This window comes from Manacus vitellinus, unplaced genomic scaffold, assembly GCF_001715985.3.
Source record: "Manacus vitellinus isolate BGI_N305 unplaced genomic scaffold, ASM171598v3 scaffold_5_pilon, whole genome shotgun sequence".
Lineage (NCBI taxonomy): Eukaryota > Metazoa > Chordata > Aves > Passeriformes > Pipridae > Manacus > Manacus vitellinus.
Window position 1 is genome coordinate 15,133,212 of NW_021940682.1, and position 15,686 is coordinate 15,148,897.

The 15,686-nt window shown below is 44.0% G+C and overlaps 1 protein-coding gene across 6 annotated transcripts in view; it reads right to left on the reverse strand.

Moving 5' to 3' along the window:
* RBFOX2 (RNA binding fox-1 homolog 2) overlaps positions 1-15,686 on the reverse strand; it is a 109,382-nt gene that overhangs the window by 82,119 nt on the left and 11,577 nt on the right. For 3 of the 6 annotated variants that reach the window (XR_001921686.3, XM_018080296.3, XM_018080299.3), the window contains exon 1: positions 4,125-4,562. The exons of 1 other annotated variant lie outside the window; for it this stretch is intronic. Coding sequence is in view for 3 of the 5 variants with exons in the window: in XM_018080296.3 (XP_017935785.1) it covers positions 4,125-4,169 (45 nt within the window). In the remaining 2 variants the exon portion in view is untranslated. Of the gene's footprint in view, positions 1-4,124; positions 4,674-15,686 lie in introns of those variants that run through there. 2 more of the 6 variants (XR_001921685.3, XM_018080297.3) reach the window with 2 other exon arrangements.

Genomic DNA, 15,686 nt, shown 5'->3' on the forward strand with positions numbered 1-15,686 from the left:
CCCTCGCCGGTCCGCCGGGACCCCACCACCACCCCGCGGGAACCACGGGGCTCGCCGGGGGCGCAAACGCGAGCTAGAAACAAAAGCGAAGGTGGCCCCGCGGAGCGCCGGTCCCGGCCGGCAGGACTGCACGGCGTACCCGCGCTCCTCCGCACCTACCATGCCTAGCGCCCAGGCCTCCACCACCTGGACCTCACCAGCCGGCAAGGAGCATCTCCCGGCTGGGGGATGCTGGCGAGATAGCTGTCAGTTTTGCACAGATCTCCCTCCTGCCACAAACGGGAGAACGCGTGGGTTACATAGCGTGTTGGATGAACCGGAAGCAGTATCCCTGCCAGGATCTGCATTTCTATCATCATAAAATCTGGAGACCGCTGGACTCCTTCCCAGCTTGCTTTTTTTCCTCCTATTTATCTTAAGCAAGCATCTGGCCCATAACACCTGAGCACGCCACGGTTGGCAGCATCTGTTCTCCCGGCGACCCCGTAAAACAGAGCGATACACTGCTACCCCATTTGCCAGACGGGATCTGAGATGCTCTGATTGATTTTTCCCAACATTGCACCCATGGAAACCCAAGGACAGGGCTGACTGCAGGTCTGCCAATCCCGCGGTTAGACAAGAAGACTGTATTGATGCTCCAGTGCTCATGATGCAGAGATAAAACCAGCTCAGGCAAGTTGTCCCTCTGATGTATCTCTTCTTGACACCTGGTACTCAAGAGACTCCCCAGGCTTTAGCAGCAGAAAAGTCAAATTATGGTGCAGTAACACCTTGCATCCCCATGTGCTCTACTTTACATGAATAGGCCCAGTTATAATTTACACACTCAAAAAAAAGACTAGTGGTTTTGCTTCATGGGCTTCTGCTACGGTCCTGCTCTCTAGGCAGCCCGTGCTGACCCACAGTGCTTTTCAGTTTCCCTATTTCATTCCCTGCAAACTGACCTCTGGCTCTCTCCCTTCCTCCTTCCCTTCCCCCTTCTCTCCTCACTGAGCAAGAGGTGAGCTGGAGCGAGTGTCACAGCCTAGTCCCCTCCTCTGTCATGAAAAGCAGGAGACCAAGACACCAGAAGCCCTTACATCCCACCAGCATATGGAGGCAGACAGCCACGGGCCAGCTGCCCAACAAGACCAAACTGTGGTTCTTTTGAAAAGAAGCCAGCCCCCATGGCTACAGCCTGCAGGCCTCTGAGTCAGAGTCCACATTTTTTCTGCTTTATCTCATCATCGCTGGTAACTTGTATCTTACTGTACTACATAACATTCAATGTTGCAAAAACAGCGAAAGTATTGGATCTGTTTTTTCCTCCCCTATTACAAACCTGAGATTCTGGAGCACAGTTCTAGGCCAAGTATAAATTCCACTTCAAAGCAGCAAAAAACAGTGACCTCCTTAAACCTTTGACATGACAAAGCACCAGGTTTCAGCATTGTACATCCCATTCATCAGACCTCTGCAAGTGACTCAGGATAATCTCTTTATTCTCTCCACTTGGTAATTTAACTGTCGTGTTTACTCAGTTTCCTCTGTGCCACCAGGTAGCAACTTCTTGTCCCAGATCTGGTGTTGTAGCACAGACCTTCAGGACAAAGGAATGACATGCTACCATCATTCCACCACTGTTAACCAGGATAGCATCATTTCCACTCCATTTTGGCCTTCACCTGAGGAACCTCTAGGAATACTTGCCATCGAAAAGTCTCCTAAGGACACAGAGGTGCCCAACCGTGCACTGAACCCTCCCCTTGCATTGCCTCCCACCACCCAGTTGGTACAACTGCTTTGCTCATGTGCCAGCAGAGTGGGAATTCCCTTCAGTGTGATCTACCACTGGTCTTCCTCTTTCATCTCCATTGTAGGCCAGAAAGCATCTCTTCCCCCGTGGCTTGGAATATATCCACCTTTGCTCCTGTTCAGCAAAAGAAAAGACCCAATTTCCAAAGGATGTGCTCAGCCAACAAGAAATACTGGCCTGCAGGAGTTCCAATTGCTGCAAAACCAGCTGAAATGAACATCTGATACAGAGTTTCAAAAGCTTCAAAAATACCACACAAAACATGACCAGACTTGGCAACACTTGAGATCTTTGTTGTCTTGGGTTTTACTGGAACCCACAGAGCAACACCTGATAATGAACAAAACTGACAAAATTAATTGGTGAATCTGTGCAACTCACCTTTCCGCACTGAGAGCTGGGGGTTCAGGTGTTGTCTCAGCCATGCGGAATAAGTTTGGTGGGCCATCACTTAGCTTCTCCTACATGAGAATTATGGAACCACTCCTGAATTTACCATCACCATTTGCCACCCTCTGCTGAGCAAAACCAAAGACCCAAATTGGAGATCTTGGGGCTGAAAAGAACTGAGAAGCGTGAGGAGAGCTGGAGGCTGGGAGCCTGAAGAATACACAGCTCAGAGCCAGGAGATCAACCCTTCCTACTTACTGCATTTATTCAAAAAGCAATATATTCAGAATGGCTCTAGATGCCAATACTTGTGAGTTCTTACGATTTCTTGTGCATCACAGGCACATATGTGTTGAAACTTCATTAATGTGCTGCAGAAGTAGCATTTTGAAATAACTGTGGGTAAATTTCACTAGTCTGCCTCTGCAGTGCCAGGGCACAGCTGATCATCCTCGCCATGCCAGGCGAACCTCATTGCTCCCACCTGAACATGCCTGTGACACTTTTATATTCTCTTCTGTGTTCACGCAGATGTACATGATAGTTTTTGCTTAGCTCCTATCATTCAAATTCTAATGGAAAAGAAGCTGGAGAAGGATGTTTATGCAGCAGGTGACAGGATAAGGCCACTGAAATCACACTGGTGAGAGCACAGGTGAAGAACTAACCACTAGTTTGACAAAGTGCACACTCTTAAATGCTTGGGTTAGTTTAACACTCATAGGAATCATGGAAATGAGGAGGCCACAAATACTCTGCTTTCAGTGAGTTTCAGAGTTTTCTTTTTTTTTTTTTTCCTTTGCTATGCTTATAATTCCCCTTTGCTGCTAAGGGTGGAAAGCAAACACAGCCTTCAATTTTAACATCCCATTACCTGCATTTCTGTGCTGGCTCAAGTTTACATGGAGCAAATCTGCCAGCTGGACCAAGGCCAGAGGGAAAAAAAAAGAGTTTCAAGTGCAAAGAAGCAATTTATCAGGAACAAATCTTAACAACCAAAAGACACACTTCTGCTGGTGGATTCTATTCATGTGCGTAATAAAACCCCCCCGATACAAGGTAACCTAACAAAATACTCTTTAGTGGCTATCTGATGTATCTCAGGGTAGATAATCTTCAACTGCTAGTCTATGTTTCACATTTTCTGGATAAACTTGGTGCCTGTGAGGACAAGGAATGCTGACACTGAATAGCCAAGGACTGCCTAGAGAACATCATCTTTCACTTGGCTCCAAAAGTATTTGAGCCTGACCCACAGCCTCTGGCTTCTCCAAGACTCCACACACTGGGCCAGCAAATCTCACGTATGCTCCAAATATAGCCCCCTCCCCCAGCGGAGGCTGCAATACAGGCTTCGCCCACCCCTGAGCGCTGCTCGCAAACCCACCCCTTCCTATCACCCTACACATCCTCTCTGGACCTCCAAAAGCAAAAAGGTGACAAACAAGACTTTTATGGGGGTTTTCTGGGTGGTTTCTGAGGAGGGAGGAGGAGAATAGGTGAGAAGCTGCTCTGGGTGGCTCACCGTCCCTGTGGGACAGGCTGCAGTCACACGCACAAGTCACATGCGCTCCGACAACGCAATAAGATACGCAACAACACAAGTTCGCAGAGCACAGCCTTGCTGTCAGCTCAACCCCTCTAGAAACAAACAAACAAACAAATGAAAAAGGAAAAAAATGCAAACCAAAATACACAAATCTCAAACAACTCAGATCTCATAGTTAAAATATCAAATGGTACCGCTCGCGTGCAGCAGTTTCAAAGTCCTCCTCAGAGTCTCCGGGCTGCTGAGGCCTGGGACACACCAAGCCAACAAGCCCAGCTTGGAAGCAGTGTCCTTCTACAAAACCAGCATGTAAGCTCCAATTTTGTCCAAAGATCGTATAGGGCAAACACCAAAACTCATTAAAGTTGCCACTGTCCTTTCGCTTACCTGGACAACTGGGTATTGGTAATCCATACAATACACACCATACATAGCCAAAGATCCTCCAGCTAAAGGCCAAATGGACACAGGACTGAAAGCTTCAAATCCGAGTCTCCGTCTTTCAGCCTTGTGGGAAGGACTCTGGCAGCCCTGCGCAGTGCTTGGCTCGGGCCTCTGGGGCCACTCAGGTTGACACTAGCTCAGCTGAAAATAAAAAGGAGCTGCCTGGCTCAACACAGCTCAGCCCCTCTCTTCTGGGATCCAGCGAGGCAGCACTCAACCATAGGCGGCACAGGCTCCTAAAATTAGAAATCCCCTACTGAAAACGGCCCTGCAAGCCTTGACTGAGGAGTGTCCTGCGACTCCCAGGCAGCAAACAGAGCAACTGCCAGGAAGAGGGGGACACAGGATCTTCGCAGCCACTGCCGCCAAGGCTGGGAGGAAGCAAACAGCACTTAGGATCTGAAAAGAGCATATGTTCTGGGCTCTAGGTGCGTCACAGGGAACACTCCCAATCCAGGACAGGGAAAAACATATGGGACTGTTCCTCCCCCACTCCCATACCCTTCTTGCTGTCCTCGGCAGGGACAGGTGCTGGGATTAGCATAGTAAAACCCTTTGGTGTCAGGGAGGGAGGGAGAGGGGAGAAGCCACGTTGACATCTCGAACTGAAGGGATCTCTTTCACAAGGGAGCATGTGCCTGTATCATTTAACGTTTCTCCCTCTCTCCCCACTTGAGGCAAGCAGGGACAGCTGCCGGAACTGGGGCTGGCGGGGGGAGCCGGGCCCTGGAATGGCCCCCACCACCCCAGCCTTGGGCCAATGGGTTGCCCCCTCAGCTGTTCCAGTCAAACTGGGGGCGGCAGGGGGAGGATTAACTCTGCCATGGGGGACGGTGAGCAGTGGGGAGAAGGGGGCAAGGCTGGGCCGGGCCAGTTGTTGTGCCCGTTTTAGGAAGCCCGTCCTCCTCATTCCCAGGGAGGAATCTGCTCCCTGACCGACGGGGACAGATGGGGAGCTGCCTGGCCAGCAGGCTCACCCCACCAGCCCCACATGCCGGCTACGTTACCAGACACCCGAGAGCCCGCTGCTGATTCTTTAAAGATACACCATGACCAGGGGGTGCCAAGTGGCCCTGACCTCCCATAGCAAATTGCACAAGGTTGCACCCATCACTGCACAAAACCACTGGCCAAAACCCGGGGTCCTAAAGAGTTAACAGCCCAAACCCACAAAAGATTCCCACCTTCCTCCAACAGGCAGCAGGGATAAAACCCCTCCCTCTGAGGTTTCAACAATAAGAATGTTACGGGATCAAACCCAAGAAGGGCTAGCCAAATTTCCCCTCCACACACCATTTTAAATGCATAAAGTCAGGGGTTTTTTTGCATTTCTAATCTTTACCTTTTCTGTAGTCCTGCTGTGCACCACTAAACAGCTACCTCAGCTTACCTCTGGGGCAGCTGCCTTTCCATCATACTGTTAATTTCCTCCCCCTCAGAAAGAGTTAAACTTAAGATTTACTTTTCTTCAAGAGGTTAAATATGTGGATCATTATCTAGCACAATTGGCATGTGTGGATCTTTGTAATTTAGGTAAGGGATGTCTAATCCACAGCCCTCTGACCCACTCAGCCCAGCAGGACAACTCTTGGCTTGTCCTCTGCTCCCACTGTCCTTTCTTTCTCAGACGCCTCAGAAAAGGACAGCTATGAGCTGGGTGAGTGGTTACAGCAGCTGTCGCCCACTCTCATCATCTTTCTTAGGGCAACAGGGCCACTTCTTCCTTACAACAGGAGCATGACCGATTTGGGGAGTACAAAGCATGACATTTTCTACATCTAAAAAAAAAATAAAAAAAAGTTTCTATAGCCATTGTTTCTGTGTGAAGATTTGCACAGAGAAAGAAATTAATTGCCCATAAATGGGAAAGCAGCTATGCTTCTAGATCTCTTCACCGGGAAAAAAGGATGAGGCTCCCACAACGAACTTCCATCTCATTCTGCTTTTGGCCAATTTGTTTTGCCCCAGACACAAACCAGCTTCCTGAAGCTCACATTATGCCTCTTTCTCCTCACCTTCAGAGGGCTGTTTGGCTACCTCTGAGCACTCCCCCCACATGCCCTGCTTCGGGGCACAGATAGCATCTGGTTTCCTCTGAACCACCAATACTTCTTTATTTCCTTCTCCTTTCTGTAACTACATGCTCAAAAGGTGCCTACCCTTCATTCTTTTGCATAGCTCATTACTATGCACTCAAGCAATTTACTATCTCCAATAAAATCTTTTTATGAAAAGGCATTAATTTATACAAACCCAGAGCCTTTTCCAGTAGCCTGTTTTTTGCTACTTCATATTACTGCCCCAGGTTTTAAAACTAAATCCCTAACTAAGTTAAAAACCTTACATTTATTTCACAATCCAATTCTTGTCATTTCCAACCAGGCCTCGGGGGAATAAAATGTTTCCAAATCCTAGTGCAGATATCTTCCTATCTATAAATAACCATCAAATGGGCAAAACAAAACAAGGAGGGAGAGCATCACTTAAGCTCCTCTGCTGTTTTAACTACAGATCCGGATAGAACTGCCATGCTTTAAAGTTTTTGATGTAGCCTTAAATACTCTGCCTAACCAGCATTAAGACACTCAGGTGACACTCTGGTAACAAAGTATCACACCTCCTGTGTCCCACAGACAATTAAATGACAAAAACTAGTTTTAAACTCACATGTGCCAAGATGGATAGAACAGGACTTTACTGGCCAGCAGTAAACCACTGAATTTTCTGCAAGGCTGGCCACGAGGACTGGTTTACTACTGCACACTGACTTGCAACAAATATTAGTCAAATATAAGATGGCGCTGCACTCCATAATTCTATTTTGAGATAATGGTCCAACTACATTACCATACAACCTGCTATGCTTATCCATTTCCAGTAACACAAGTTAGGTAACTTAGAAAATCATAGCCTTGTTCCTGCAGATGCTTACACGTATGAATAATTTTAAAATTACAGAAATACGAAGACTGAAAAAGATCTCCTGACACACAGAATCAGATCAACTGCTATCACACAACATCCTCTTAAGTTTCATAAAATGTATCACACTGTATCTTAGAACTGGGTTTTGCAGCTACACTACACCAGCAAAAAGGCTGCTCTAGAACATCTGGGATCATCTGTGTTCTTTTCCAGCTTAATGCTATTCCTGAGCAATTTCTGTTTATTCTCTGTTCTTGTGCCAGTACTGTCCTCTAGCTTAGCTGTATTTTCTCCTTCCCTTACAATTAACCTTCCTCGTGTATCCCCTCTCTAACTATCCAAACAAGCAGCTGTTCCAGTCCTCTGTCACATGATAGGCTTGCTATTCCCCGACCTCCAGAAGCACTTTCTTGCACCTGATCTAGCCTGCACTCCTTTTTCTTTTTTAAAGACATCACCCAGATCAACATTATCTCTGTTTCACAATTTCAGCACTAAATGGCATCTTCTCTAGACTCATTAGTACTTTCCTCTGCAGCACCACATCAGATGGTGTAGAACCTGTCTACAGTAAGAGACATCATCCCATTAAGAAAAATGCACATTACCAAGTTAAGAAAATTGGTTATCTTAAAAACAGATAGGCTGATAAGGCACACCCTGATTTTGATGGATTTGTGTTGCCTTTTATTGCATTTTTCATTTGTGTCCAAGCCTTTAATTAATATTGTTGTGTCAACATGCAGCTGAGTTTGGGCCAACAGGTCTGTATTTACTCAGATCATCCCCCACCAGCAGCAGGTCTATTACGCTTTCTGTTCTCCATACGTACAACAGCTCTGCTATTTGATAGTTTAAAACTTGTATCAGAACTGCAACTGCATTAACCAGTTATTTCACTTCTGGGAATGGGCATCCCGCTTCCCCGGGCAACCCTGCTCTCCAGCCCAGCCTACATGCACTAACTAAGGTCTTTGAACGTCCAGCACAGTTGTTTCTATGGTAGGTTCACGCCCATTACCCATCTTGCCCTTGCTCCCATGACCAACTCTACTTACAACAACAAAGATTTGTTCCATTCTGTGACCACAAGAGCATCCTCATTAACTACCCTATCCTCAACACTAAGTGGCCCCACATCTTCCCTTCCCTCGAACTGTATTTTGAGAAACTGTCACCCATTTCCTTAGCAACATTTACAAGGTTTAATTCAGCCTGATTTTTGGCAGTTCTCATTTTATCCCTACTGACTTTAAAGGCACAGCAATCTCTGCTGATAAATTCTCTTTTGTAAATTTTTTTTTCACCTAATAGCATTTATAAGGTTAGGCTGAAGTTTCTTCTTAGAAGGTCTTCCCCCTTTATATATACCATCAATAATTTGTATCCACAGTGCCTCTAAAAACAAACAAACAAACAAAAAACCCACCCAAACAATAAAAACCCCTCCAAACCCAAACCGCACAATTCCAATTCTACATTCAAGGCTGCTTTCAATCCACCTCACTGACTTCATTAAACATATTGTTTCATGTATTAAAGCTTGTATCATGATCACCCCATCCAAAGGTGGGGAGGTGGAGGCTTCTAAACAGCTTGTTTTCCTGTAATAGTCATAGCACTGATAATTCACTCACTGTGTCAACAACAGGTGATGATGTTACGGTGACAAAATCCTTTTGACCTGATGATTATTAGCAGCATTTGTTCTCCAAGCTATATCTGAGAAATTAAAGTTTCTCAGACTAATATTTATCTCTCTAATGGTACTGGGAATAATATCATTTCCGAGCCTCAAGTTTGTATCCGAGTCCAATCCTATGAGGGATTACAGCAGACTCACAGTACTCCCCCAGGACCTCTTTTACCATTCTTCCCCACAGCAATTTGACCAGAAACAGATCCTGCATTATCAGTATTAACTCTGCTTTCTTCTTTACAGTCTGCTGCATACAATGCAGCCTATCACCTTTTACATCTACCCTATCTGAATCACACATAATCTTGAATGCATGTTAAAGCCATGATTACTATTCTTGCAGATTGATATTATCCCTATAATATCCAGTTTCATGTTCTGCACCAGTACCTCTGATTCCTCTATTTGTTATTTCTAATGCCAGGAGCCTGAAAAAAAGCCCAACCCTGATATGTTTGTGCATTTATTGATCACACAGTTCCCAGCTACCTCAACTAAGAGTATCACCCATCTAGTTACTGCTGAATTCTATTATTCTTTTCATAACATTGGATTTTATTTTTTCTATCTCCTACCTACCCATTCCTTTTTTAGAGATATTGTTTTACATGCTACTGTAGCAGCATTTACCTAATTTTCCTTTTTCCATGTGCTAAGCAAGGCATGGAGATTACACAAGTTCTTCCAAATGTTCCCAAAACCCAGTATTTTCCTTCACATACACTGCTCTCTTTGATGTCTGCAGACTGAGGAACATTTTTGGAAAATGCAAGACCACAGCCCTGGGCTTTGCTTTGCCTGCTTTGTTCAGACTGCTTATAACAAGCATGCTAAGTCACAATTACAAGTACAACTATAAGAACATAATATAGCCATAATCTCCCGATGCTTGAAGTGCAGCCATAGTAGTTCCAGACATTTGACAAATACATTTTTTTTAAATTGATAAAAACTGGTACTGTGGGGACAGAGCAATACAGAATGGAGTCTAGCTATTTCCATTCTACAGTCATTACACCACATTGATCTTTACTAAGGAACTACACCAACAGTTTCATTTTACAAACTAAATTTATAAATCTTTTGTATAATTCTCTGTTCTCCAGACAAATTAATCCAAGCCTTATCTAGTTACTCCCACTAAAGAGCTCTTACCTCCGCTGATTCTAACTCTTCATCGTTAGAAGCCTGGCTGATGCTCTTCCTCTCACTCACCAAAAATGGCATCTTTAACAATTAGCCAATCACTACATCTGCTAAACTGGGTCATCAGGGATCTGATGAGCAGCTTACAATATGTCTCTGCTTTTTAAAGACTGATGTAAACGTAGGAAACATGCCAGCAAGGATGCATTTTCTGGCTGGGTATGTACTGATTTCCATAGCAGCTAAATAGATCAAGCAGCTCAGCCAGTTCATACCAGTGTTAGACAAACAGCACTCGATACCAAGATTACATCTATAGAGCTGCAAGAGATTCTCATTTTGCACCAAGGCAAGTCCCATGTCCTGAGCACAAAGATGGCTTTCGCTCACTCCAGGTAAGAATTTATACTGGAAAGTCATCATTCCTCTCTAGGGCTACATTTTCTGGGCTTTATTGTTTGAATGGTTTGAATAGGTATAATGTTTTTAAAAAAACTGGATGATTTTTTTTTCTTCCTAGATCTAATATCATCAACAACTAGAAAAATTACTTATGGTCTAGTTGTTATTCTTACCCTGGAATCATTAGGGATTCAAGTGGGGAGGCCATAAATGTAGGTGGAGCATACACAGGAAAGCTCAATATTCCCAAATGGCAAGTAGAAGCAAAGATGACAATACACAGGTAACTGCAGAAACTGATTTTTTCTCATGTTTCAGAAACCTGTAAGTTTTACATAGTTGTCCTGATCTCAAGAGCAAGAAGATCTGGTGGTGGATTAGTTATGCAGGTGAGTAACTCAGCACCAAGCCAGTGCGTTCCCTGAAAGTGAAACACGTTAAGCAGGCAAATGCTGCAGATCAGGAATGAGATGCATTAAGTAGAAATGAAACCAGCAGTTCTGGGCAATGTGGAGTAGCAGTAAACCAGAGTGTGTTGGATTAGCATAATAAGGACATCACAGGAAAGAATTTAAATGCGTTGGTAAAGCCATAGGAGCCACTACTTGCCTGAACCCTGTCTGATTAGTTAGTGCTACTGATGCCTCGTGTTCATTAGGATTAATAGGCCTAAAACACATTAGCACAAATGAAATTACCAAGAATATACTTTGAATCCAAGGAAACTAAAAGCCCCCTGGCAAATGGCCCAAGAAGCCCAAAGTTAGAGAAGGCAGCAAATACCAGGTTATGTGTAGCAGAGAAGACATCCCCATCATACTCGCTGTTTCTGCCAGAAAATACCACAGGCAGACAAGGAACTTCAGTCATTACACATCCAGTTTTAATGGATAAAATTCACAATTTCAAAAAAAAATTTGAGAGATAAAAATACCACAGACAATATTTAATAAAATCGAAGTTCTAAAATAGCTCCTGGTCATGTCTTTTCCCTTCAAAGTGCTGGAGATCTCCCCTTTAAATCTTTTGCTGCAACACATTCCCCTCTTGCAAGGCAATTTACCTATGAGGGATACAGTTTGTTTGCATCTGCCTCTACCACTCTAAACACTTTCTAACTAAGCTCTGTAGTCCTGAAACGCATTTAAAGTGGCTTAATAGCTAGGCACCATGCATGCTCTAAACTATGGACATAGGATACCTGCATTCTGTTACCGCCCTTAGCTCTTCACTGCATCATCTACACATAGCTGGTAAATATTAATGGTTTGTCTAGACTGGAAAACTAGCACAGTTTTAAAAAACAATTACAAATACATAGCATAAGAGAACAGGTTCGAATTTTTAAAAAAATTACTTCTTTACTACTGCTTATTTTCAAAGCCTCAACAAACTCTGCTTTAGGGAAGGACATGGAAAAAGGAGGCACAACAAGAATATGACGTTGGTCTGCTAAAGCAGCATATTGCAAGACCTTTGTTTGCTGGACAACTGGCTTTTGTTTTGTTCTGTTGAGCTTTCTTACAGCCATCCAGTAGAACAGTAATATTAGCAAACTCAAGAAACCTATATACCAAACAGGACTCATGAAATGACGAGCCTGGATCTTCCTCAACCAGAAACCAAGCTCTACGAATACGCGACCTACAAAGTCATGGCTGTCAAGAGACAAAGGCTCTCGATCCTGAAGTTAGGTTTCTGTAGGCAGAATCTTTCTTAAGTTGGAAGTACAGATCCTGCCCACACAATTTCAGCTGCTGGACAAGGACTCAGAGTCAATTCAGGCAAAACTCAGATTGCCCAAAGTCTATCTCTGAAATTATTACAAAGGAAAACGTAAGGCAGTGATGAACACTCATCTCAAGTTTGAAAAATCCTCTGTCAAAAGACTGCACTCCCAAAACTGAGGTTTTATGCATGATGCTAACGAGCTGGCTCCCAGGAAGGCAGCTTTAACAGAACAATAACTCACAAGAATATATTCATGATTAAGTTGCAAAATAAACCTGCCAGCAGTCTGGATATACCAGCAGCAGATAGAAGACACGACTTTAGCTTTCCTTTCTACCCCAACCCAGTGTTTTACATGCATTACAAAACAGGTTTTAATTACACTATCTTGAGACAACTCCAGAACATCTGAGTACAACATGCGACAAGTCCAAAAGGAGCTTCTAAATTCACACAGGCTCCATCGCCTTAGTTATCTTCAGAGGCACAATATAAAAGGGGGAAAAGAAAGTATACACAGCTTTTCCAGAAAAAAATTATCTGTATGTTGGGCCTGGGCCTCCTTTCAAGGAGAACTCTAAATGCTTGGCATTGCTTCAGGAAGCAAAGAAGTGTATTTTTGGGCTAAGCCACTTGGCAATGAAGGTCATTGTATCACAGCTTTCTTTTGGGACCACTTGTATATGCACTGATCTTGGTAATGCTACATCTCCATCAAAATGCTTTTTGCCTTTTACATGAGAAACAAAAAGGTGCCCAGATGCAGAATTTCAACATCAAAGAAAAGAAGAAGTTTTCTCTTCATAGTTTAGACATTACATAAGAGCCACACTGCCTTTCTATATTCCTTTGGGAGCAGTGGACAAAGAGGAAACAAAAGAACAGACAGTTTTCCTTCACTTCAGAGGCTGCTCCAGAACCTCAGTCAGAGAAAAGCTTTGCCCATTCTATCTCTCATAGTCCCACTTGGTTTTTCACTTAACAAGAAGCAGCAGTTCAATTAGCTGATCCTTAAGGGGACAATGTGGAGATCCAAAAAAGAAAGACTTGACTCTTCTAGAAATAGAGCAGCTTAAGCCCGAGCATTTCTTCAGATCTACACTAAGCCTACAAAAATTAAGGTTAATTCCTTAATTAAAGAACCACCTTCCTAAGAATAAATACTATTAAAAGTCACCAGATGGTAGTATCAGAGATACTCTCACCAAGTATTTTTAACTGAATGAATCACAAACTAGGGCTGGTCTGCACTGGCGAATTCCCCCGTAACGCAAGCACAGTTCTGCCATTACCTCGGTCCTAGCAGTGAGTGGCCGCATGGGGCCGTTGGAAATGCCACTTGCATTCCCAGTCTCTCCCAGCAAATGCTCGTGGGATAAACCACCTTCACCAAGGATTTGAGCTAACACGTTTTACCCCGCCCTTGCCTGGGGTGAAGGGAGCACATGATCAACTATCACAGAGCATTTCAGTATGTGGCCCTGTCTTACTCATCCAGCTGAGCGCTTGCTTCCTAACGGAGACGGGTTTGCTATGGATTTTCCTCCCCACCTCACCTCCCAGCTTATCAAATTGCTTCCACGTGACAGACTAAAATAGAATAAAGTACTTGTTCCAAGTTAAAGGATGTCCACACAATAAATTATGCTGGTATCAGCTTAAATTTATCCCTACCACAGAGTGGAATGGCTTCCCAGCCTCACAAACAAAAGTAGAATTTGGGGGAAAGGTTTTCTCAGACAGCCTTCTGTTCTTCTGACACAGGAGCAAAAGCATTCCCTGCTCAACTTGGTTCAACCAGAACAGCAGAGCAGCTGCCCACACACTGTAAGCAAGAGGCAAAACATGTCAAAAGTATTAAACCAAACTCTTAATGGAATGAAAGTAAGACAGAAATAAACAAGCAGCACAGTTTACACGTGATAGCTGGGTCCGAGACTTCATTACTGGCAGGAACTGAGGAATTGGAGAACATCACGCAGACAGGACCTTTAGCTGCCACAACAGCAGGTCACCAAATAAATCTCAGGAAGACATTTGGAAACACTTACAGCACAGCAATATTCAGAATATGACACTTTCAGTGTAAATCTGCAATGACAATTTCATGATAGAAGAATTACACATCTGTCCATTAATTTCTGTAGGCCTCAATTCAAAATCTCACTTGCCTACTAAGCTTCAGATGATGAATCCTGCTTTTTCCCCATTCCCATTTAAGAAAACTTCAAAAATCCCAAACTCAGGCATCCCTAAAGAGATTCAAGAGCAAAATACCAGAAGTGCTGCAGTTAAGAATTTGGTGCATTTGCTGAGTGCACAGAAAGGATCCAGAAATAGCATGCAAAGCCGAGGTTTGGCAAAAACGAAGCAATTTACCCTGAAAGAGGAAAGTCAAGACACTAAATGAATGGTGACAGCAGCAAGTCATGCTTTAATGTAGGAGTGACCCCAGGGACTACTCTTCTTGGGGCAGAGGTGCTAGTTATTATTGTGTTCCTTCTCTAGTGGTTTTAGTGGAGAAGTATAAGGCTGTGGTGGAAAACAGAAGAGGTATGTTGAGGCTACGCCAGCTCAGAGGCAAGAAGTTGTCTTCACATCACTTTCTGCCTGAGACCAAGACAAAAATAGTAAAGGGCAGCAAACACCTAAATTTATTTTTTTTTTTTTGTGGAGTTTTTGAAACCTGTATATTTCTCAGAAAGCAGGAGAGATCAAAATTCTGAAAATCTTTTTATCCTCACACAGAGTCCCAAGAGATGGGCACAGAGGTCTGCTACAGGCACATAAGCTAACTGCTACCCACACTTCTCCCATGAGCCAAAAGAACAGAATAAAGGCTGACACAGCTCAGTCCAAAGTCCTTTCCTGCAGGCTACCTTCAACTCCCAGCAAGTTCTAAAACAAGCCACAGCAGTTGAAATCCCTGGACAACAAACACCAAGGGCTTTCTCTGGTTGCACCATCTGCACAATCAAGATACCTGCTCTTTTCAGCAGTTTTCTGTGACCTTTACAAAAAAAATTCACTCATGTTTATTTGCCCCAATTTACCACACTATCTGCATTCTCTGTCCCAAAACCAGGATGCCATAAAGATGGTTTCCTGGCTCCCATGAAAACTCATATCTCTGCTTTCTGTCACTATCAAGAAATCTCTACCAAAGCACTTGGCTCATGTTCTATGCACATTTCTCCAGTTACTCTGCAGTGGAGCTACTCTCACTTCATGGTAACAGGCCTACTAAGGCAAAAATTCACTGCAACCCCCCCAAATTATCAGCTTGGATATCAGCAGCACTCAAACTTCAGCCTCTATGGCTTTATGGGTCTCTTAGCATGAATTTAAAAGAACCACTTATCTCAGGCTAGAGATTGGTGTGCAGGCCAGAGTTAAAGTAGGGCAATACTTAAGCTGCATCTCAAGCTCACATTGTAATGAAGCAAAAGCTGCAACTTCAAGCTCTGAAGGGGCACAGCAGGCACACCTCCTGCAACTGCTCTGAATTAGATAGCTTCTGAGAAACTTGCGCGAACCTTAAAAATGCAATACAGCTCGACAGGCAGATCAAGCTGCAGCACCCTCTTTCACATACACTGTTG